This window comes from Microtus pennsylvanicus, chromosome 1 (genome assembly GCF_037038515.1).
Source record: "Microtus pennsylvanicus isolate mMicPen1 chromosome 1, mMicPen1.hap1, whole genome shotgun sequence".
Taxonomy (NCBI): domain Eukaryota; kingdom Metazoa; phylum Chordata; class Mammalia; order Rodentia; family Cricetidae; genus Microtus; species Microtus pennsylvanicus.
Window position 1 is genome coordinate 57,204,148 of NC_134579.1, and position 23,943 is coordinate 57,228,090.

At 37.1% G+C, this 23,943-nt stretch overlaps 1 protein-coding gene across 10 annotated transcripts in view; it reads left to right on the forward strand.

Annotated features, from left to right (window-relative positions):
- The window catches only part of Senp7 (SUMO specific peptidase 7), a 90,390-nt gene extending 68,166 nt beyond the window's left edge, over positions 1-22,224 (forward strand). For all 10 annotated transcript variants that reach the window (XM_075964644.1, XM_075964662.1, XM_075964610.1 and 7 more), the window contains 12 exons: positions 976-1,155; positions 4,109-4,371; positions 6,015-6,148; positions 8,179-8,295; positions 9,761-9,883; positions 13,700-13,792; positions 14,349-14,473; positions 15,320-15,369; positions 16,150-16,193; positions 16,732-16,800; positions 17,808-17,958; positions 20,456-22,224. In XM_075964644.1, coding sequence (XP_075820759.1) covers positions 976-1,155; positions 4,109-4,371; positions 6,015-6,148; positions 8,179-8,295; positions 9,761-9,883; positions 13,700-13,792; positions 14,349-14,473; positions 15,320-15,369; positions 16,150-16,193; positions 16,732-16,800; positions 17,808-17,958; positions 20,456-20,593 — 1,487 coding nt within the window. In that variant the 3' untranslated portion in view covers positions 20,594-22,224. The remainder of the gene's footprint in view (positions 1-975; positions 1,156-4,108; positions 4,372-6,014; positions 6,149-8,178; positions 8,296-9,760; positions 9,884-13,699; positions 13,793-14,348; positions 14,474-15,319; positions 15,370-16,149; positions 16,194-16,731; positions 16,801-17,807; positions 17,959-20,455) is intronic.
- Positions 22,225-23,943: the final 1,719 nt, after the last annotated feature.

The window sequence follows — 23,943 nt, forward strand, 5'->3', positions numbered from 1 at the left end:
CCTCCTTAATGCTTTCCCGAAATGATCCCATTTTACTTTCCTGGCTTCTGCAGTAACTCCAGGCTGTGCACTTTTGAAGATTTGAAGCTAGAAACCTCCAATAAGAGACAACATGCTACCTTTTTCTCTCTGAGTCTGGCTACCTCATCCAATTTATCTTTTCTAGTTCTGACTAATAACCTGTAAAGTCATGATTTATTTATTTATTTCTTCACAGCTGAGTAGTGTTCTGTAATGTATATGTACCATACTTTCATTATCCGTTTGTAGGGCGTTTATGTTGTTTTCTTTGCCATCTATTTTGAATAGAGCAGCAGTGAGCATGGCTGCGCAGGAGTCTGTGGAGGATGATAGCACGTTTTCAGCGTGTGTTAAGAAGTTAGGATTTCTTTACTGTCCACCTCTTTTTCAGATGAATTAGTATTATTTATTTTTTAATTTATAATAAAATTACATCATTTCTTCCTTTTTCCTCCCTTAAGCCACTTTCATGCACCCCTGTTTCTCTCTTTCAAATTCATGGTCTTTTTTCTTTAATTCTCTCTCTCTCTCTCTCTCTCTCTCTCTCTCTCTCTCTCTCTCTCTCTCTCACACACACACACACACACACACACACACACACACACACTTACACACATGTACACACTCCTAAATATATCACTAAAACTTGTTTAGTCTCTGTAATGTTACTTGTATATATGTTTTTAGGGCTGACAATTTGATATTGGATAACCATTTGGTATGTTCTTCCCTGGGGAAGGCTACTTCTTTCGTTCTCATCATTTCTTAGATGATAATTTAATTAAATTTTTCTTTGGCAATTTCACACATATTCCTCCCCAAATTTCTTTTGGGCATGGTGTTTCATCACAGCAATAGAAACCCTTACTATGACATACAGTATATCAATAAATATCAGAGATGGTATATTCCTAAATAGATTACTTTTTAAATTGCTTGTTTTATTTATTTCAGTGTCCACGAATGAGGTTTTGCTGTCAGTGGACACCACTCATTTAAAGAGGTTTGGGTTATGGAAAAGCAAGGACGATGATCACAGTGGGAGAAGCCATGCTATCCTCTTCCTCTGGGTTTCCTCAAAGTATCTTCAAGAGATTCAGACCCAGCTAGAAAACCCCATGTTAAGCCAGCAATGTGAGTATAAAGATCATTCCTTTTTCCATATAAAGTTGATTATTGTCCTCTCAAGATCTGTGAAGAATTTTGATGGGACCTTGATGGGGATTGCATTGAATCTATAAATTGCCTTTGGTAGAATTGCCATTTTTACTATGTTGATCCTCCCAATCCAAGAGCAAGGGAGGTCCTTCCATTTTCTGGTATACTCCTCAGTTTCTTTCTTCAATGCCTTAAAGTTCTTGTCAAATAGATCTTTCACTTCCTTGGTTAGAGTTACCCCAAGATACTTTATGCTGTTTGTGGCTATCGTGAAAGGTGAAGCTTCTCTGATTTCCCTCTCTGCTTCCATATCCTTTGTGTATAAGAGGGCGACTGATTTTTTGGAGTTGATCTTGTATCCTGCCACATTACTAAAGCTGTTTATCAGCTGTAAAAGTTCTTTGGTGGAGTTTTGGGGGTCGCTTATGTACACTATCATATCATCTGCAAATAACGAAAGTTTAACTTGTTCCTTTCCAATTCGAATCCCCTTGCTCCCCTTATGTTGTCTTACTGCTATTGCTAGAACTTCAAGCACTATATTGAAGAGGTATGGCGAGAGTGGACAGCCTTGTCGTGTTCCTGAGTTTAATGGGATGGCTTTGAGTTTCTCTCCATTTAATTTGATGTTAGCTGTCGGCTTGCTGTATATAGCTTTTATTATATTTAGGTATGACCCTTGTATCCCTAATCTCTCCAATACTTTTATCATAAAGGGATGTTGAATTTTGTCGAATGCTTTTTCAGCATCTAATGAGATGATCATATGGTTTTTTTCTTTCAGTTTATTTATATGATGGATTACATTGATAGATTTTCGTCAAGTTTTTTGGAAGGGCAGAAATCCTCTGAACTGATGAGCCATCTCTCTAGCTCTGTTGCTTATTTTTTTTAATGGTCTGGAAGAATAGGGTAGTGAATCTGAATGGCCCTGTGCTTTTCTTTGTTGGGATATGCCTTAGTATTTCTTCAACCTTGTTGCTTGTGATAGATCTCTTTATTTTTTTTATATTATGTCTTCTTTAATTACCCTTGACAGGTCATACTTACCTAGAAATTTGCTCGTTTCTTATAATTCCAGGGTTTTAGAATATGTTTTCAAAGTATCCCATAAAGGTCCCTTGGATTTCATTGATATCTTTTGTAATGGTTCCCTTTCATATCTAATTTTACTCATCTATGACTTCTCTTTGTTTTGATCAGGTTGAATATTTCTGAACTTTTTTCGTTTTTTTTACATTTATTTATTTATGTGTGTATGTGCGTGAGTGTGCGTGCATCACACACCACACATGCATACGCCTCAAGGCCTGTGAGGAGGTCGGAGGACATGTTTTGAGTATCACTTCTCTTCTTCTACCATGTGAGTCCTGGGGATAAAACTCTGTCTTCAGGCTTGGTGGCAGCCTTCTTGTTTTACCCCTGAATCATCCCACCAGTCCCAGTCTATTTTGTCTAAGCCCCAACCGTCCTTGATTCTTTGCTCTGTTCTTCTACTATTTAATGAAGTTCGCCCTGGCCCTTACTTCTTTTCATCTACTTCCTGTTGATTTGGCTTGTTCTTGTTTCCTGAGGCTCTCGAACGCACCATTGCCTTGTTTATTTAATAGCTCTCTGATTTTTTTTTTAAATTTGATGTAAGGATTCACAGCTGTAAACTCTTAGAACTGCCTTTGCAGTATCCCAATGGTTCTGATAACTTGTGTTTCCATTTCTTGACTCTAGGAATTAAAAAATTAATTCCTACCTGATTTCTTTAGTGACCCAGTGGTTGGTCACTACAAGAGTTCAATCTCCAAGAATTTGAGTTTCTCTCTTGCTCTGGATTTATGGTTTTATTTATCTTGCCATATGATCTGATGCAATAAATTTTTTTATTTCTTTTGTATTTGTTAAGGCTTACTTTATGGGCTGAAGTGTGACTTTAGAGTAAGTTACGTTATCCATGGTTACATTTCCTAAGAGATTTTTTTTGCCCATTATTTTATTATAAAGTGTGACACAATAACCAAGTTAAATAAATTATAGATTTTTTATATTATGTATGTTTTCTTAGTTTCTGATAAATAAGTTCAGCTTATATACATATCAGACTTCTAAGACTTGAGATGAGTGCTTTTTTGTTTTTTGAGAGCACATACATAGCTACATATATGTATCTTGAAGTAATAACTTTATTTTTCAACTCCTAGTGGTAGCTGGTTTAGAATTAAATAAAGTTAGTAATATTAGTTCTGACCTTTTTGATCTTGTTCTCCCCTCTTCTTTTTGAATATATACTAGATGTTGTAGGGAGTTAAATTTTATCCTCATAAAAGTAATAGTTTCCTGTTCTAATTACATATAATAGAGAAATTCATAATCAGATAAGAAGAGGCTGTGGAATTATAAAGAGCTATTTCTAATCTTGGGTGGATAATAATATTTTTTTGTGTGTGTGAACATTATTGAAGTGGTTGGTTAAGGAAGGAAGGAGTGTTTAATCAGAATGGTTTTTTAGATGGTAGGTGGATTTGTGACAGAGGCTAGACTAAAATAAATACTGGCTTAATTATCATTCATTCATTTATACACTCATAAGCAAATACTTACTAGCACTTTTTGAATGATAGGTATAGTCAGTATCACTTGGAATTTTAGTTTTTGTGAAGTAGAATAGGAATCTAATAGTGTGAATTTGGGCTTTTGATTTCCAGCTGCCTATTTTGGAATTTAAACTTGTCTGTTATTATTTAACATACAAAATATGTGGTTGGGTTTTACATAAAACCCTTACTGTTGGGGAGGGAAGAGATAGGGAGGAGAGCAGAGAAAAATGTAGAGCTCAATAAAAAAAAATAAAATCCTTACTTTTATTCACAATTAGATTAATTACAGTTGTCTTTTTTAAAAGTATTGATAAAAATTGATTTCTTTTTTTCTTTTATAGCAAAAGCCAGTGAATTCATTTTCCTTGAGTTAAACAGTTCCGTTTCACAAAAAGAAGAATTGAAATTGAAAGATATTATGATGGAAATAAGTAAGACCAATGGAGAATCAGAACTCTCCTATCCGTTGTCTTGGGTTCAGGCATTTCCTTTGTTTCAGGATATCCCTTCAAAAGAAAGCTCTTTCGTTCACTATTACTGTGCTTCAACTTGCTCTTTCCCTGTTGCTGCTGATACAGAAACGAGGAGGAAGTCACTATCTCAGGTTAGCATACGGCCAACACAACTGACTGAGGGTAGAGAGGTAGAAATTGGTTTACTGTTTAAAATGCTGTTTTGTTAAAAGGATACAAGAACATAAACGAATTTCCAGTGTCAAAGCTGGAAAGTTTCTTCAGCAGAATCAGCAGTAATAGGATGAGATGGTAACCAAAGGACAGCATAGACATCTCTGGGTCTGTGCTATGCAGATATGGAGTGAAAGCTGAATGAATTGTAAGTGGTGGGGACAGTGCTTCAAGTAGAATTCAATAATAATAAAAAAATAAAGGAAATACAAAGTCACAACTAAAGCACTTTATTTATGATTGTTGCTGGCTGGCCAGCTTCACGAATACATTATGAATTTAATGGGTGAAAACTCATAGAGAACTACATGTGTATAACCTCAAGTCCCATACCCCACTCTTCATTAAATTAGAAAATGAAAGGTAGTACTCTGTAGTGGAGAGACCTGGCGGACGTCCCTGGAGCCAAGCCCTCATAGTTGACACTATATCCAGTAAGGCATGCCCCTCACATCGAGCATGCAAACCACGTCTGTGTCCCCATAATGTACAGTCCAGATCTGATGGCTAGTGAAAGAGGAGACAGACCCAGCTATAAAACACACGGCCATTATTCTCTGAACTACCAGGTGCTGAAGCAGGAAAAGGCTGAGGAATAGGGGATCCCGAAATAGAAAAAGGACATTAATAGGAAAAGTAGTGAAATCAGACCAAAGTCCTTAGCTGATATTCTCTCAGTGTTACTTTTTAGTTTTGATAGTCAGATTTTTACTGGTTTCTGATATTAAGATTAGGAGGACAGAGTTTTCCTTTTTTCAACATTCTGTAAGTCCAACATTATCTCAAAACAATAGTAATTAAAATTGTTATGTTTGGTGACCTTTTAGATAGCTTGCTGAGTGAAACACTTGTGCAAGTTTCTGGAACTCATAGAAAGCTGGAAGGAGAGAACCAACTTCTACACACATGTTGTGGCACATGCATGCCCATGCATATACATCATAAACACACATATGCGCAATGTTAATGGTAAATAAATAAAAATAGGTTATGCCCTTTTATATATTGGTAATATGTGACTTACATAATTGTCAATTATGTCTAGAAGAAAAATATTTCCTAAGTAGCTATGGCAAACACATTTGTTCACACACACACACACACACACACACACACACACACACCCCATAGATACCCATAATAGTGGTGGGTGAAGCAGAAAGCCTAACTATATTGCATATACAAATTTATATATTACTTTTCATTTAATAATAGAATACCAGTTATTGTATGAGTTCAGTGTCATTTAATTTAAAGTTTTATTTTTTTCCTAAATTATCTACCTTTTTTGATTATTTTGAACCACAAAGTTAAATTCTTTAATTGTGGAACTCATACCTGGAAGTAGGACTTTAGATTAAACTTCAGCCCTTGTAGTGTATATGAAATCTTTTGATAAAAAGTAAACTTTTTCATTTGATTATGTGTAGAATATTTAAAAGTGTAGTTGTTACTCTTTGGTATACCTTTCTTTTAGTAATAGTGTTTTCAGTAATAAATCTAGATTTTACCTCTGTGGTTTTCAAAACTAATACTTGTTTTTCTGTACTCTTATTTTCAGCCCTCAAATTCAGATGTTATCAAGCCTACTTACACTTTCCTACAGAAGCAGAGCAGTGGTTGCTACTCACTTTCTATTACTTCAAATCCAGATGAAGAATGGCGAGAAGTCAGGCACACTGGACCCGTTCAGAAGTAGGAGCTGCGTCCTGACCTGTTTGTAGCAGTGTTGTAGTGGTTACTGTAGAACTAGGAGCTGCGTGGTAATCTGTTTGTAGCGGTGTTGTGGTGGTTGTTGTAGAAGTAGGAACCCTGTCCTGACCTGTTTGTAGCAGGGTTGTAGTGGTTGCTTGCACTTACACTGTGACTTTTTTTTTTAGAGTGAGATTTAATATTTATTTAGGGGGTTATGGAGGGGAAAGGGAGAAGGGGGCAAAGAGAGAGGGGAAGAGAAAGAGAAGGGAGAGCGGGGGAAACACACGTGCGTGCCAGGAGAGCTTATACTGTGACTTTTAAGCATGTCACCTGTTGAAATGGTTTGAGTTTGACTTTTGTATTCGTAGCTAGTGATGGAAATAATTTTATGAGGCAATACAAATGATCATGAAAATAATAGGTGTCATTTAATTTCATTTTGTGTCTCTATGAAAAAAACGACTCATTATATTTGAAATCAAAGAACTTATTGAAAATCTTGGAGTAGCAATGTATGGTTTTGGAAATTGTGCCTCTTATAGATGAATACATGATAAAGAAATGAATTTGCTTTTTAGACTATTTCTCAGTTTAGGTACTTTGGTGTTTATTTAAGTTCTCTTTTTAAAGGTGCTGCTTTTATAGGTTTTCTGCTTCTGGGAAGGCAGAGTATTCTGTACATTGGAGATTACTTATGCCACCTTTGAGTATTTATTCCCTTCCTTTCTTTTAAAGCAGTTGAAAGCACAGGATAAGGCACTGGTTACATAGAAACTATCAAATTAGATTTAAATTTTTCAGTTTTCTTGTTTAAATGCTTTGGTATCAAGATGAAACCACCTGTGGATGACATTTGGTTTCATGACATTTTTCTGGCATAAGCAATAAAATTTATTTATTAAATTATTAAATAATTATATTATTTTTATTAAATTTTGTTTATTTTATTAATTTTTAAAATTAAATTATTACATTTGCTCATCAAATGGTGCCCTAACAATTCCAGAGTTATAGCAGAAGTCACTTGTGGTTTTCCCTCTAACTTTCAAGGGAGTGTGCCTGAAAGTGCTTCTGCCTTGTCACCTCTCCTCTGCCACTTTCCAGCTGTGCTCCATTGTTTCCTTTGTGTTCTGGTAGGTTTGCGCTGGAAGCACTGTCTTAGGGGGCGTGTGCCCTAAGCTTCCTCGTTACTTCTCTGTTATCCACCTCTGGCCACCAGAAAGATGGAGTGGTTTTGAGTACTGGATTAGACGAGTGTGTATTAGACATTAATTAGTCTTCTGAACTAGCCCCTAGGAGTTAATGGAAAGGAAAAACTAATGGCCAGTGTACTATAAGGAGATTTATGAAAATGTAGGAAAGTATAATCGGTTATGTCTTGATATTTTACCATATAAAATTTTTTTTGGTTCCGTTTGTATTTATTTATTTAGATTTTGGTTTTTTGAGCCATGGTTTCTCTGTAGCTTTGGATACTGTCCTGGAATGCACTTTGTAGACCATGCTGGCTTCAACCTCACAGAGATCACCTGCCTCCACCTCCATAAGTGCTGGGATTAAAGGCGTGCACCACCGTTGCCCAATTTACCATATAAAGTTTAGCTATAGATATTACTGCCTAGTGGCTGTTTCATGAGAACTTTCTTAATTAATGCTATATATTTTTTTAATTTATTTTTTCTTGGAAAAAAAAATTTCTGCCTCCTCCCATCCTCCCATTTCCCTCCCCTTCCTCCCACTCCACTCCCCCACCCCTCACTCCTTTCCCCCTCCCTCTCCAGACCGAAGAGCAGTCAGGTGGAAAGTCCAAGGTCCTCCCCCCTCCATCTAGGTCTAGGAAGGTGAGCATCCAAACTGGCTAGGCTCCCACAAAGCCAGAACATGAAGTAGGATCAAACCTCAGTGCCATTGTCTTTGGCTTCTCATCAGTCCTCATTATTAATGTAACTTATATAAATATATTACATGTTATATATAAATATACTTTATATAATATAAATTATACTTTAAATTATTTTTATTTTTTAAAGGTTGATTGTTTATCCTCCACCACCTACCAAAGGGGGCTTGGGAGTAACTAATGAAGATTTGGAATGTTTAGAAGAAGGAGAATTTCTTAACGATGTAATCATTGACTTTTATCTTAAGTAAGTACAATAATGATTTCATTTGTTTTAAAGGTTTTACTGTAAAATTTAAGCGCCCTTTTTTCAGTTGTACTCAGGATTGAACCTAGAGCCTTTTGCATATAAAGAAAGAACTCTGCTGTTGAGCTGTTCCCCTGCCTGAAAATAAGTATCTGTATCTGAACTATTTTTAATTTTAGTTAAGAGTAACTTGGCAAAATTTCAGATTCAGAAAGCATTTTGCCTACCAGAAAGAATTGTACTGAAGTTGACTAATTCAGTTGTATTCTCTCACAATCTGTAGACACTACACATGTCAGAAGAGTTATTGCTTGCTGTTTCGACTTAGTTTTTAATGTGTTGATTTTTTGATGTGTACTTTTTGAACACTCTGTATTGTGGTGAAGGAAATATTTACAAAATTTCAAACACTTTGGGGATGGAAAAGAAACAATTGGCATCATTGCTGGTTTTTCTCTTTTGGCTTTTTGAGAGTTCCTCTGTGTAACCCTGGCTGTCCTGTAACTCTGTAGAGCAGGCTGGCCTCGAACTCATAGAGATCTGCCTGCCTCTGCCTCCCATGTGCTGGGATTAAGGTGTGTGCTACCATTGCTCAGCAGTTTTCTTTATGAGTCATACTTTGTAACTTTGAATGCTTTATGATTTTTGTTGACGATTAAGTGTTGTTTCGTTTCTATAAATGTGTCAGTTTTTAAGACACAGTTACAATACCTGGAAGTAGTCTGGTAATTTCAAGTCTTGTTTTAAAGATAGTTATCCTTATCACTTGCTAAAATGAGGCCAACAAACTGATTTCTGTTACCAAGGAGAGACTCTCCTGAGTACTGTGTCCTGTGTCATGAATTATGACATTGCCCAGTTTTACTGGCAGGAGTATATTCCATTCTTCATCTGGGTGAATTCTGGATCCCATTCCCTGTTTTTACTTTGGGATATTGTTCTCTAACTTGAATACTTTCCTTACCCCAACACACACATACACACACACACACACACACACACACACACACACACACACACACAGAGAGAGAGAGAGAGAGATACAAGAAGCTGCAAGCTGTCCTGAGTTCTCTCTCTCTACCCTTTTTCTTTCCTGTGCTCTAATCTATACATTAATCACATTCACGTGATTATTTGGTCAACATTTCCTTCTATTTTTACTTCTTTAAGTTGCAGATACTACCCTTCTACTGTGTGTCCTGTGTAAATGTGCTGCTTAATACATGTTAGGAACTTGGTAAATATTTATTAAATAAGGGTGCAATTTCTAATTTAAGGGGTAGTTTTGGAAGGCAAGAAATAACTAAAATAACTAAAAGAGAAGCTGGAAGCCCAAATCATAGAAAAATGCAAAATTTCTTTGAATTTAGCTGGATATAACAGTAATTTTTAGTTTATAAAAGGTAACTGAAGAAAATGAGTAAAATCTAAACACAGTTTACTTTGTGGGCTTGCTCCTTTACAGGTATCTGCTGCTGGAGAAGGCTTCAGATGAACTTGTTGAACGAAGTCACATTTTTAGTAGCTTTTTCTATAAATGTTTGACCAGAAAAGAAAATAATTTAACAGAAGATAATCCAGATCTCTCGTAAGTCAGTCTAATGTAATTAAGGTTTTAAAGGAAGTTATTGTGTGTATATGTGTGTATCATGCGTGTGAAGGTACAATTTGAGAGAGAGAGTCCGTTCTCTCCTTCTACCATATGGAGCCTGGGGATTGAACGAAAGTCACCAGGCTTGGCAGCAGGTGTGGCAATCAACAGAGCCAGCTCTCTAACTCTTAAGTTTTAAGGTAAAGGAGACTGCTATTTTCATGCTCCGAGTGAAGTGTCTTCATTGTACTAACCCCAAGAGCAAGCATATTAACAGTTTTGCAGGTCCCTGGTTTGTCAGCCGTGAGAACCATTTTTATCCTTTCACTGTTCGCTCTGTAAGAGGGAGGTGGTGTGATGCTGGTTCTTGCTGGCTGCATTTTCAGTGCGGATACTTGAAGTTAAGAGAGCAAGGAATGAAAAACCAGACTATTTCTTCCCTATCGTTTTTACTTTTGATGTGGTTTTTACCAGAGGTTGTATTTCCTCTGCACGTATCTCTTGCTGGACATGGCTGCTGGCCCTTTAACTTCCACTTGGGGGCACTGCTGCTTTCTTTACTGTCCTCCCTAGACTAGAGCAGTGCCTGCTGAGCTAATCTCTGATCACCTCACTGGCCTTTTAAAAATGTGTACTTTCCTGCGTTATATTCTGTAACAAAGATGTAGGGCTGTGGTTTGTTTTTTTTTTCTGGTTAGTTCCTTGTTGACATGCTACTTTTCATTAAGTTAGTATAATATAATATGAAAACCATTTTTATTTGTGCAATTTTGCTAAATTTCTCTATTCAGTATTTTTTTAAACTATGTCTTGCTTAGGAATTAAAGCTATTGGGCAGTGGATAGGACTAGGCAAAAATGAAGAGGTAGTTACTATTTATTAGATAGTAGAAACTCAGACACTTTACAAACTCTTGCCCATGCCCAGCAATCTGTATTAGAACCCAATGAATGGATCCCAGAGTTTTTATTTTTATTTTTTAAACATCTGTCTTCCATTGTTTTATTCATTTCTTTTATTCTTCATATTACATTGCTTTTAGATACATAGGACCCATGTAGTATATTCCAGTTCTTCGTCTATATGTGTGTGTGTATATATATGTCAGTGCCCTTGGAGGTCAGAAGAGGGCATCAGATACCCTGGAACTGGAATTACACACGGTTGTGAGCTGCCATATGGGTGCTGGGATTTAGAACCCAGGTCCTTTGGAAGAGTAGCCAGTGCTCTGAGCCAGTTCTCCAGCCCTTATTCTAATTCTTTAAATGGAAAAAAAAAAGGGGGCCAATTAAGGATTGGATATTTAGAAAAGGACAAATAGCTAGGGAGTAGTAGTCCCTACAAACTCATTTTTAAAAGACATAATCTAAAGTAGTGCAACAAGAGAAGAACATTTTAGTATCACTTTATAACAAAAGGCCCAAATTACTAGTGTTAAGTCAACTATAGGATAAATGGCATACATACTCATTACTATGCAAGTTTGGCACTTTTCTATTCTCCCTAATTTTTTTTCACAACATTTGCTCATCTATAGTCAACCTACTTTGTGTCAGTTTTCAGAAATGTTTAGCCCTTCCATGTTTTCTTCTGAAGTCTCTTCTAGCCCTTGTATTTCACAGCAAGAGCTCTATGTTGTACCATATGAAGCCTTCATATTTTTATTTAGTGTATTGTGTGAATGTGTGAATACACATGTGTGTGGATGGAGGTCATTTCAGGAGCTAATTCTCTCCTTCCACTCTAGAGTCTTCTATCTGCTGAGCCACCTCCTCAGCTCCTGTTCTTTGTATTTTCTCCTATCATCCTTGCTTCATTCTATGTCTGATATATTCTCAAATTAGGTTATCTTAAATATGAAGCCTACTAAACATCAGCATAACAAAGCAAACTAGGTGTTCCACCTGTAATGTTCTCAAATGTAAAACAGGTTAATAGTTTTTATACTAGTTGAAGTAATTGTTTCTAATTTTCATAATTATTGAGTTAAAATGAAAACATTCAATAAACATAACTTCTGATTATTTTACTTATAATAATTAGTTTTTCATATGGTGTTTAATCTGTAATATCTTTTTTAGTGCATTCTGGATTCTTTCTTAGTCCTTATGTTTACTCATATGGTTAGATGTTTTTCAGATGAACATGGTGAGACAAAGATGTGTATTTCCTATATTACTTGAGATAGAAGACTTCTTTCTGAGGCACTGAGCCAGAACTCAGAAATCTCTTTTGTGCTTTAAGTTCCTCTTTTCTTTTTTTCTCTTCTCTTTTCTTTTTTCTCTCTTTTTCTTTTATTTTTTTAAAAAGAAAACAAACTATCTTTTTTCATTTTACATACCAATTCCAGTTAGCACTCCCTCCCCTCCTCCCATTCCCTCTACCTTCCCACCACCATCCATTCCTCAGAGAGGGTAAGGCACATTGCTTTGAGTAAGTACCAAGGCCCTCCCTTCTATGTCTAGGCTGAGCAAGGTATCCATCCAAAGAGAATGGGTTTCAAAAAGCCAGTACAAGCAGTAGGGATAAATTCTAGTGTCACTGCCAGTGGCCCCGCAGTCTGCCCCAGCCATACAACTGTCACCCACATTCAGAGGATCTAGTTTGGTCCTATGCTGGTTCCTTCCCTGTCCGGACAGAGTTGGTGAGCTCCCATTAGCTCAGTTAAGCTGTTTCAGTGGGTGTCCCCATCACGGTCTTGACCTATTTGCTCATATTCTCACTCCTCCCACTCTTCTGCTGGACTTTGGGAGCTCAGCCCAGTGCTTAGATGTGCATCTTCTTCCATCAGGTGCTGGATGAAAGTTCTATGGTGACATTTAAGATAGTCATCAATCTGACTACAGAACAAGGCCAGTTAAGGCAGCCTCTCCACTATTTCTTAAGGTCTTTGCTGGGGTCATCTTTGTGGATTCCTGGGAATTTCTCTAAGTGCCAGGTTTCTTGCTAGCCCCATAATGGCTCCTTCAATCAAGATATCTCTTTCCTTGCTCTCATCTCTGTCCTTCCTCTATCTCGACTATCCCGTTCCCCCAAGTTCTCCTCTGCTCTCCCTTCTCTCCTCTTCTTCCTCTCCTTCTGCTCTCCCTTCTGCCCCCCCACCCTGTGCCCATTTTCTTTGTAGATTTTTTTTAACATCCAAAATTGTTTTGCTATAATTCCCCCAATGTTTTTTTTAAAAAAAGCATAACATGTGTGTATGTATGTGTGTGTTCAAGGTGGCTATTCTAGGTGATTTAATATAAAACTCTTTGTGCCTTTTTTGACATTGTATTTAGTTATTTCTTCTGTGTTTTCGTTTCCCTCCTTTAAATTATAAATTGTTTCAGACGAGCTCAGGTTGTTTTCGTTATTTGTTCTTTGGAAGCGAACAAATATCTGCTGAAGAGCTAAAAGGAAAATGGATGAGGATCAGTGGGAGCTCTTAGCCTTGGCCTGTAATTTCTGTGTGTGTGAAATGAAGGGAGATGAAGTTTATCTTTTAAAATTCAAGATAAAAAGCCACTTACCACAGAGAGAACGGCTGGGTGATTTTGTTAAGGTTTGATGATACTTTACATCATCCCCAAGAGGAGCAAAGCAGAAAGAGTTAGGTTTAAGCGTGTTTATGATCAGTTGCTGAGCCACTTTGGGATCTACCAAACATTTAGCAGTGTGCTGCCTTTACTCTGTTTATTCCATTACTGTTTATCGTAATCAGACATAAGAACAGTTAAATATATTTCTGGTATGTTAAATTATATACTTTGAAGTCAGTGGTTTAATAAACCTCACAACTTTTAAAATAAATCTACATGTTTTTCATATTTCTAGAATGGCTCAGAGAAGACATAAGAGAGTGAGGACGTGGACCCGTCACATAAACATCTTTAATAAAGACTACATCTTTGTACCTGTAAATGAGTCGTGAGTACTTTTGATTATTTGAAAACCAGTTAAGATTCAAGAAAACTACTCAAGGCATAATCAGTAAAAAGTATGGCATATATATAAATTCAAAGATCACTTAAGTTTTTAATAGAAAAATGACAGGCTCCAAAGCTACAGAAAAACCCTGTCTCGAAAAACCAAAAAAAAAAAAAAAAAGATAAATTTCTTCAATGTTATAATAACCAAAACAATTAATTTTTTTGTCTTAAGAAATATTTTGTAAACTAAAAATATCAGAAGAGAATACATTTCTTAAGTTCTGATTCAAAAAAGTGATGTTATTGGTCTCTTTGTTAATAGAGATCCTGCAAATAAAACACTGAATGCATGAAGGTAGATGACATTTGAACTATTCGAACCGTGCATTACAAACGTTCATTTGTGGCTCGGTAAATTGTGTCTGTTAGTGTGGACTGTGTGCTCCATCTTCCATGAGAGTTTATCACATCTGATCCCACAGGTGCAGCTCTAGAAAAGTCTTCTGTGTTGTGTAGATTTGGCGTGTTATTGAAATTGCTGTCCTTTTCAACAGGTCTCACTGGTATCTCGCAGTCATTTGTTTTCCATGGTTAGAAGAGGCTGTGTATGAAGACTGTCCACAAACTGCATCCCAACAGTCCCAGGATCAACAATCTCAACATGACAACAAAATAATAGGTGATAGGCATTGCTAATAATAACCACATTAACAAGCAGATTGATCGAAACAATAAGAAGTTAACAGCCTACCTATTTATTATTTTATTAAAAGGAGTACAAAATGTTTGAAATTCTCACGACACCCAGTATTATACAAAATGCCATACTGTTGATGCTAAGTTTTATTATAGCATTTTAAGAGACTAGCTTTGCTAACATGACTCAGAACTCATGGTATGACTCTCCATGCATAGCTTAAAGTCTCTAAGTTAACACTTCTTATATACTAGTAATTCAGAACAAAGTTAATAGAAATTATAGAAATTCTTCTATAATTTTCTTGTGACACAAAATTTTAAGTAAGAAAATAAGCCCATTTCTTTGAAAAATAAATAAAAAATTAAATGTTTTGTAGCTGTAACATAAATAGCAAGCAAAATTGGTAATAGCTTTTCTCACTTATGCTATTTAGAACCTAGGGAGGGGGAACTGTTGGGGCACCTGTGTATTTTCTGTCCTTTCTTATCCTCTGAGCTTCAAAAGTTAGAACCATGATGTGAAAAGTTCACTACCCTCCATATTAACATAACATTTTTATTAGTTTGCTAACATTTGAAGTTAGTGTTTTGGGAGGAAATGGGCCCATTCAATTTGTATTTAAGGTTTTCTTTCTGAGGTTTCTATATCATGTGATAACAGCCAACTCTTAAACAGTTTTATCCGTTGACTAAGTTTTCTCGAAATACTGACCGTAGGAACTATTTTTTCTTTAATTAGTACTGTGGATAGATGTTGAAGCTCAGATTATCTAAGTTATCTGTGCTAACACACACCAAAGACTCATAGTGACTTCTTTGTTATTAGACAATGATCTGCGTCCCACTTCAGTGGTGTCCAGTGCCGAGGATTCCCAGGTAAGTTTGTTCTGCGCAGACATGGAGAACGGAAGACTCTTAACAATGACAACCTTAACTATAAAATATGTTATAATAAAATATGTTATGCCTAAGTGGATGGAGACGGGATTAATGGCTCATAATTAAATTGTGCTCCTTTTTGATTATTTCAACAATTTTTGGGAAAGAACATGAAGTTACCATTCTTGCTGACTTGCTTAGATTGTGTCAGCTTCCTCTCTCAGAGGTTTATTGTGTGTCCTTTAGAGAAATAACGGCATTACTAAGGTGGTCTTTAGAACAGTCAGCTTGATCTGTTAAGTCAGGAATTTATGAACAAAACCATTGTCAGCAAAGCTCACAATTGCTAATGGTTTTCCTCTCATCATAGATAAGTACCTGGATTGCTTCTCAGCCTTTGGCTCAGACCAAGTGCAGATTAAAACCGTTTCTTGTGCTTCAAAGGAAGAAATGTGTCTCTACAGCCTCAATTGGGTTACAGAAAGTGTGCAGACACAAGTTATCTTACTTATCCTTAAGATAATACATGAATAAAAATAAAATTGTCTGTTATTGCATAGGCCCGGTTAAAGCATCTGTGTGAGGTCAGTGTGAGAGTTCTTTGTCAGTGAGTTTTGGAAAATGGAAGTTAGCACGATCTGTTCGGAAGCTAAGTGGTGAGAAAGAACTTTTACTTGAAAATTTAATTTCAGTATTTGAAACACTTTAAGGAATAAGTGGCTATTAAATGTATTAAACTAGCTTAAATTGCAAACACAAAAATTCATGTTATTTCAGAGTACCGAGATGAATATGTCAGTACCAAAGAAAATGTGTAAACGGTAAGTATATGTTATAATAATATATAAAGGTTTGAAAATCATATTTATATATTTTTAAAGATATATTTATTTTACGTGTATGAATATTTTGCCTGCATGTGTATATGCATACCACATGTGTGCCTGTTGTCACTGCAGAGGTCAGAAGATCCCCTGGAACTGAAGTTATAGACAGTTGTAGGCTGCCATGTGGATGCTGGGATCCGAGCCCATATTTTCTGCAAGAACAAGTGCTCTGAACCAAAGAGCCATCTTTCCAGCCCTCAATTTTGTTTATTTATTTACTGCGTGTGTGTGTCTGTGTGCGCACGTGTGTCTATGACATAGCACTCATGTGAAGGTTTGAGGACAGCTTTTGGGAATTGGTTCTCTCCTTCTACTATGTGAGGTCCCAGTATTGAAGTCAGGTTATGAGACTTATAGGCAATAACATGATGAACTGTCTCACTCACCTGGATGTCTCCTTTGTTTGCTTGTACTTTGGTGTCCATCTTTGTATAAGTCTGTTTGTCTTGATTTCTTTCTTTGTGTTTTAAAGGCCCTGCATTCTCATACTAGACTCCTTGAAAGCTGCTTCCATACAAAACACAGTTCAGAATTTACGAGAGTAAGTAATGACAGTTTCTACCTTCAGTCTGTTTTCTAAAGTCTCAGAACTTTGGTAACTACCTTAAGTCATACTAAAAACAGTCCTGGAGATGTGGGGTTGGTTGGCATATGTTAGCACTCAGAGGCAGTGTTATGACCTAACAGGCAAGAGGACTATAAATTCAAGGTCAACTTTGTAGGACAGTGGACTAGAACAGTGAGATCGTGGCCACAGTGGAAAAACAGATAGCACCATGTTAGTAATTTTATTTTTAGCATATACTTAAATGAACCTGAAAATCTGACCGCCAGCAGCATCTTCTATTATGTGTTAATAGTGAAGGATTTAGATTTGTCAAAGGTAAATTCAAATTTTTTATTTGTAATTGAACAAAACCATAATTTTATGCAAAATTGCGGGTATTAGTGACTATTAAAAATAAAACTTGAAAAGAAAGTGGAGACCTGTAAATTTCTATTTGTGCATGTATGGGGAGAAAGTAGAAAACTGTCAATTTCTGTTTGTGTGTGGGGGGAGGGGATCTTTTTACAGAAATTTAAAAATCATGCGGATGGGCTGTGGGACCGTGGCACGCTTGTGCCTAGGCCTAGTTATGGAGGTCAGAAGACAGCTTGTTCATTTGGTTTTCTCCTTCCACCATGCGGGTCCTGAGGATCTGGCCCAGGTCGTGAGGCTTCACAGCAGGAAACTTGGATAGAAGGTGCCTTTGCCTCTGGGCACCAGAGAGGAGTTGACACAGGCGCTGAAAACAAATGTTAAAGCCGTGCTTTCACTTCCTTCATAATAGAAGTAGTGCTGTGAACACTAAGTTGTTAAGAAACTTTAGATTTTATATGAAAATCCCATCACTCTTCACAGCGTTTGTGAAGACTCATAAATTATGGTTTGTTGAAATTTAATCTGAAGCAACAGATTTGTCAAGGAGAGGTTTTCTTCCTTTGTAGAAAGTGTTGCGGATTGATCAAGATTTCCACTCAAGTCACTTTCCTTATTGATTATTTCAGGTATCTAGAAGTAGAGTGGGAAGTTAAGCGAAAAACTCACCGTGAATTCAGTAAAACCAGCATGGTGGACCTGTGCCCTAAAGTCCCTAAGCAGGACAATAGCAGCGACTGTGGGGTCTATTTGCTGCAGTATGTGGAGAGCTTCTTCCAGGTACGTGCAGACACAGATTTCCCTTCTAACTCACAGTTACAATGTACAGTTACAAATTCTGACCAAGAAGAGGCAGGAAAATGTGACTAGGCAAGGACATATAGAAAAGACATGGAGGCCACAAGTGACCCAGATATGAGAATATGAACAAAATGGATGAAGACATGAAATACAGAAAATATCAAATGAACATTCTAGAGTTGAAAACATACAGCAGTCTATTAAGAACCTGAGTGGAGTTCTTAATGTGGTTGATACATGTATGTAGGTGCCATTAGGTGACTGAGCCAGGAGGATGAGAAACAGAAACTCTCATTTAAAAGGCTAAGATCCTCATTTCGGTGGGTTGCAGGGCTGCCTAACCTTTTGACATAAGCCTTTTGCAATACAGCACTACCCTGTGCCCTGTGCTGCATTCATAGCTGTCCTGGGATGCACGTGACCTCAGGGCTGCAGGTTGGACACACCTGGAGCACACCAGCTATAGCAGGGGATAGGAACAGAAAGTGTCCACAGGTAATTCTGGAGTAAGAGAATGTAACGAAGAAGCCGAGTCCTATAGGATGCAGGTCTCATTTTTATATAATTGGAGTCCTAGAAGGCTTAGCGAAGGTGCCAGTAGGGCAGATAAAATACTAAAGAAAATTTTCCAGATGTAAAAAATACCCATTTACTTAAAAAGCTCAGGACATCATAGCTGAGGAAACACTTAGAAGCATGGCTGTGATTTTCTACTTCATAGAGGCTTTATGCAGAGAAACTAAATACAAGTCTTTAAATGGCAGGGAATCAGCACTTTTCAGCACCAACTTGTTTAGTTTCGTCGTTACCAGCAGTGTTGCTTAGTGTGATATGTTTTTGACCAGAGGTCTCTGTAGAGAATTCTCTCCTGCACTTCAGATTTTCCTTTGTCTTTAGAACTGGGAGGAAGATACTGCATAGTAAAAGATGGTGCGCATTATAGAGATTTATCACACAATTGTTACATTGTGTTTAGTCTCCCCTTGTAGTCCACACTGGAACTTCATCACATGCTGACAGTTCTGGTCCTCTAGCATTGATTCCAAGTAGATTGTGATTTAAGGCGTAGAATATCCAGTGGGCGTCATTAGTGACATTTTCTTACTTAGTTTCATAATTCCAATTTTAGGTAGCCTTGATCAATAATAGAATATAGGTTAAATACAGAATCACAGTGTAAAATTCCTGGGAAAAGCTAAAAATTCTAAACTTATGTTTTGTGTACTGATGTAGCATCAAACAGGTTAAAAATGAGTCTTGAGGAACCAGTGGGTTTCCCTAAAAAAAAAAACGGACAAATTCTAGTAAAAATATCAGGCAGTAAATCACCACATAGGCATTTGTAGCACGAATAACAAAAACCCAGAGACAGATACGGGGTTCAAGCTGAAGACCAGAAAAGCAAAGCAGTCAACTACTAGAGAGACCTTTTACCTCTACCAAATCTTCAGACCGAAGGGGTGAGGTCCTGTCTCCACGAATCCTCAGACTCCACACCACACTGAGTGCCTGTCCCCCTTTATAATCCTCTCTCTGCCCAGCCATATCGCTCCTGTCTCTACCTCCCTATTGCTGGGATTAAAGGCATGGATCCCAAGTGCTGGGATCATCTTTGTATGAGATGTGTTTCTCTTTTAAACAGATTGGATCTGTGTAGCCCAGGGTGGCCTTGAACTCATAGAGTTCAAACCTGCCTCTGTCTCCTGAGTCCTGGGATTAAAGGTGTGTGCTGTCACTCCCTGGTCTGTATGGCTGACTAGTATGACTGCTTTGCCCTCTGATCTTCAGGCAAGCTTTATGTATTAAAGCACAAATAATGTACCACTATAGGCATTGGCCCATATAGGTTCCGAGATTCCAGTCAGTCCATCCTCTCACCCTGTCTTCTCCAAGATGTAAGTCCTTACATTATCCTTCAGATTTATGAATACCAGCTAAGGGTAGCCTTCCTTAGCAACTAAAAAGAGTTAACCCAGGAGAAATAACTTCTTAGTTGTAACTTAACTTTGCCATTAAATTAACACCATGGAAATGTAGTAGTTCAGAAAGCTGTTTCTTACCCTAAAAGATGACTTTTAGTGGGATTTTTCATGTTTATATCTCTGGAAATCTTTATTACCAGGCTTTCTCCATAATAGTTCAACAGTATTAACATGTGTCTGATTTCTGAGTTCTGCTGAGTCATTCTTTACCGGTTATTGCACCACTCAGAATGCAGTGGAACAGAGTAGACTATTTCATTTTAATGCTCAGAAGTTAGCAATTTATGAAAATGATCTAAAGCTGATTGTGGCCATGGTTACCCAGCTGAGAAACTGAAAACTAATTTTGTGCTTTATGTGAGTGCTGTGGTATGGTGTGCAGCAATCTGTTGATTTTCGAAAGGTGTCATGTTTTCATTTCCCACAAAAGTGAGATTTTAAAAAATTGAAATCATGATGTCACACTAATATCATTCTTTCTTTTCTCTTTTTAGGATCCCATTGTTAACTTTGAACTCCCAATTCACTTGGAGAAATGGTTTCCTCGCCATGTAATAAAGACCAAGCGGGAAGATATTCGAGAGCTCATTTTGAAACTTCATTTGCAGCAACAGAAGGATAGCAGTCATTAGTTCATCTGTGCAGACGTGGCTCGTGCTCTCTAAATTTCCCGGCAAGCGGCTTACCGGCATCGTGTCAGCTTAGAGAGAAGAAAGTAACTTGCAGTAGTTCATAAATGGTTGAAATGTATATGGTATCTTGTTTGAGTCGTTGGGCTCTTACAGCTGCAGGTGTCATAGAAGCACTTATAGAAATTAAAATTTCATAAATATATTTTTATGATTAAATATGCTTGGATTATGCAATAGCATATGTAATGTGGGAATGTTTTCGTAAGTAATAAACCTATGTGATCTGTACTTCCACATGACTGGGTGTTGATGGGAGGTGGGTTCTCCCTGGTGCCAGCCCCAGTACTTGTCAAATTTGTTGGCAAGTCACATCATATTGTAACTCTGTTCTTTGCAGCTCAAGCATGCAGTATGAATACTGTGTATTTTTTTTAAAAAGAACTTAGTATCAAGGCTTCAGAAAATGCCATTCACGGCATCCCTTCTGTATAGTATAAAAAAAAGGAAAACCATTAGATACAAATTTACCCTTTCAAAGTGCAGCTTATTATTCTCAATTGCTAAATGCAATTCCACCCCCCCACCCCCCCCACCCCGCTCTGACTGTCCCCTCCCCCACTTCTTCACATGTCACAGGTAGAGGACTGAGAAGTGAGTTCATTTGTTCAGATAAATGTGGAACACACTTTAAAGTACCAAATAAGTTTTCAAAAATTATGTAGCTAAGCTTTGTTAATTTGAGGTATAGCTATATAAATATTCATTCCTACATTACCCTAGAATGTGTGTATACAGTTTCTATAAAAGATAAAATTGGTGTCCTCATAATTTTAACAGAGAAAATACTTTTAAACTTCTATTTATTATTTAGAACCAAATATGTAATTTTATAGTTTGGTTACCCATGATTCATCTGCAAAGCCAGATTTCTTATTTCTTTTATATTTTTAAGTTATAGTTTTAAAGATTATGATCCCTCAGGGATCTCACTCATACAGCACCCAATATTTTATTAAATATTCAGGTAACAGTTCTACTGAATTTATGTGATGATGGTGGTATTATCTAGTAAGCACTTTAGAATCTTATGCTATCAGAAATATTTTTAGGGAGATACGATCATAATGGGTTTTAGAATATTATTTTAAGCATCTCTTGGATTTACAGTTATAACTGTTGTAAAGCATTTGAAACAAAGTAAATTTAAGATAAAACTAAGAAGTCTGAAGGTTTTATTTCAAAATCAAGTGACTTGGGTTGCCAGTTATCCTTAGTGTCCTCAGACTCAGCTGGTCTTGTCTCTCTTTGCACTGTTCAGGATACATGGCTTTGGAGATTTTACATGAAAGTGCTTATTAACTGCATATTTTATTCCCAACTTACGTATGTTGGCGAGAAAACTTTTTTTAAAGTGGCTGTTAATTTAATTGTTTTGTACATCTAATTTTGGAAAGCAAGTGTATAAGAGATCTTGTAATTTCTGACCTTTTCTGTTTGTGTGTTTTTCAAAGATACCACTGTCCTTCATCATGTTTTGGAGACTGTTTAAAATTTGTTTTCCTAAATTCATGTAGAAATAATGGTTTGAGGATGTCAACATTTTATATTAAACATGTTTTCAATTCATTAAATTGAGGAGTAATCTTTTCTTAAATATGAAACACTGTTAGAAATGGGTGATATTATCACCTCTGTGATGGGTAAAAGTTAAATCACTTCCTGTGGTGGTGGATAACAGTCAAAACTCTAAAAATGTACTGTATAAAATTACCTCAGGATGGATATGGGAGTATATAGAAAACATAAATATTTATGTTTATTATGCCAGAATTGTATTTTTAACTATTGTGTACTGCATATACCATGTAATTGGATGTTTAAATTAATTTTTTTTCACATTTTAGCAGGTGTACAGTTAATTTGAAGGTCTTTTTGTTTAAAGGAAAATAATACTTCAAGTTGAGCAACTTAATTAGATAAGTGTTGCCCCAATCCAGAACACTCCCAAATCTGAAGTGTTCTGAGCACCAGCATGCTATGACAAGTAGAAAATTCCATTCCTACCTCTGATGGGTGGCCGTCAAAACACTGAAATACTGCTTACAATTAGCTCAGCATATGTATGAAGAGTAGATATGAAACATACATGAATATCATGCATAGATTTGACCCCTTCCCTCAAGATATAGCCATGCATTTGCAACTATTCTAAGATCCAACACATGCAATTCTTCTGCTCCTGGTATGTCCCATGATATCCAGCTCCCATAACTGCTAATAGCCAGCAGTACACGTGAGGAAATGCACGCCGGGGTCGTGGGGCTCAGTGGGTAAAGGCATTTGCTGTGTAAGCCTAGCGTGCTAGATTGCTTTCTGTTGCTGTGGTAAACATGATGACCAAACCAGCTCGGGGAGGAAAGGGGGTTCACTTACAGGTCACAGCCCCTGAGGGAAAGAAAGCAGGGCAGGAACTTGAGGCAGAAACCATGGATGAACACTGCTGGTTCAGTTCCTCTGCCAGCATTTTGCTAGACACACAAAAGACGAACTTTTTCCTTTTTGAAAGCAAATACTTACTTTTTATAATACTTGGTATTTATTAACTGAAAGTTTTATACATTTTGGTTTTATATCCACTTACTGTTACTCTCTTCTAATGCCTGTAGCAAGCTTTCTTTGGGGCCTCAACCGGCTCCCAAATCCTGACGCGAAGACTTAGTTATGAATTAGTTCCTTACGAATGTTTGGCCTTACGCTTGTTTCACTAGCTCTTTCAACTTCAATTATCCTGTTTCTTTTCATCTGTGTTTTCCTCGGGGCCTTTTACCTTCCTTTCCTTCTGTTTTGTATATCTTACTTTTCTGCTGTTTCCACGGCTGGCTGACAACTGCCTGGCTTCTGGTCCCAGCCCTGTCCCTAGGACTATCCCTCTCTTTCTCCCTTCTCTCTCCAGCCTAGATTTCTCCTCCTACTTATTCTTCGCCCACCAGCCCTGCCTATCCCTCCCCTACTCAGCTATTGGGCATTTAGCTTTTTATTAGACCAATCAGGTGCCTTAGGCAGGCAAGGTGAAACAAATACAATGTATCTTTCCATATTTAAGCAATTACAGCATAAACAAATGTAACACACTTTTATACAATTACAGTAATAGTCCTCAACATAAGCAAAAGTAACACATATTTGCATAGTTAAAATAATATTCCACAGCAAATGCTCACAGTGACATCCCCTTTGTTACTCAACTTCATGCCCTTTTTGTTGTTTATTAAGAATTCTCTGGTCTAATTACTGCTTCCTGTTGGAGCATGGATGTGGGGGCCATCCACTGGGGCATAGGCGTCTTTTTC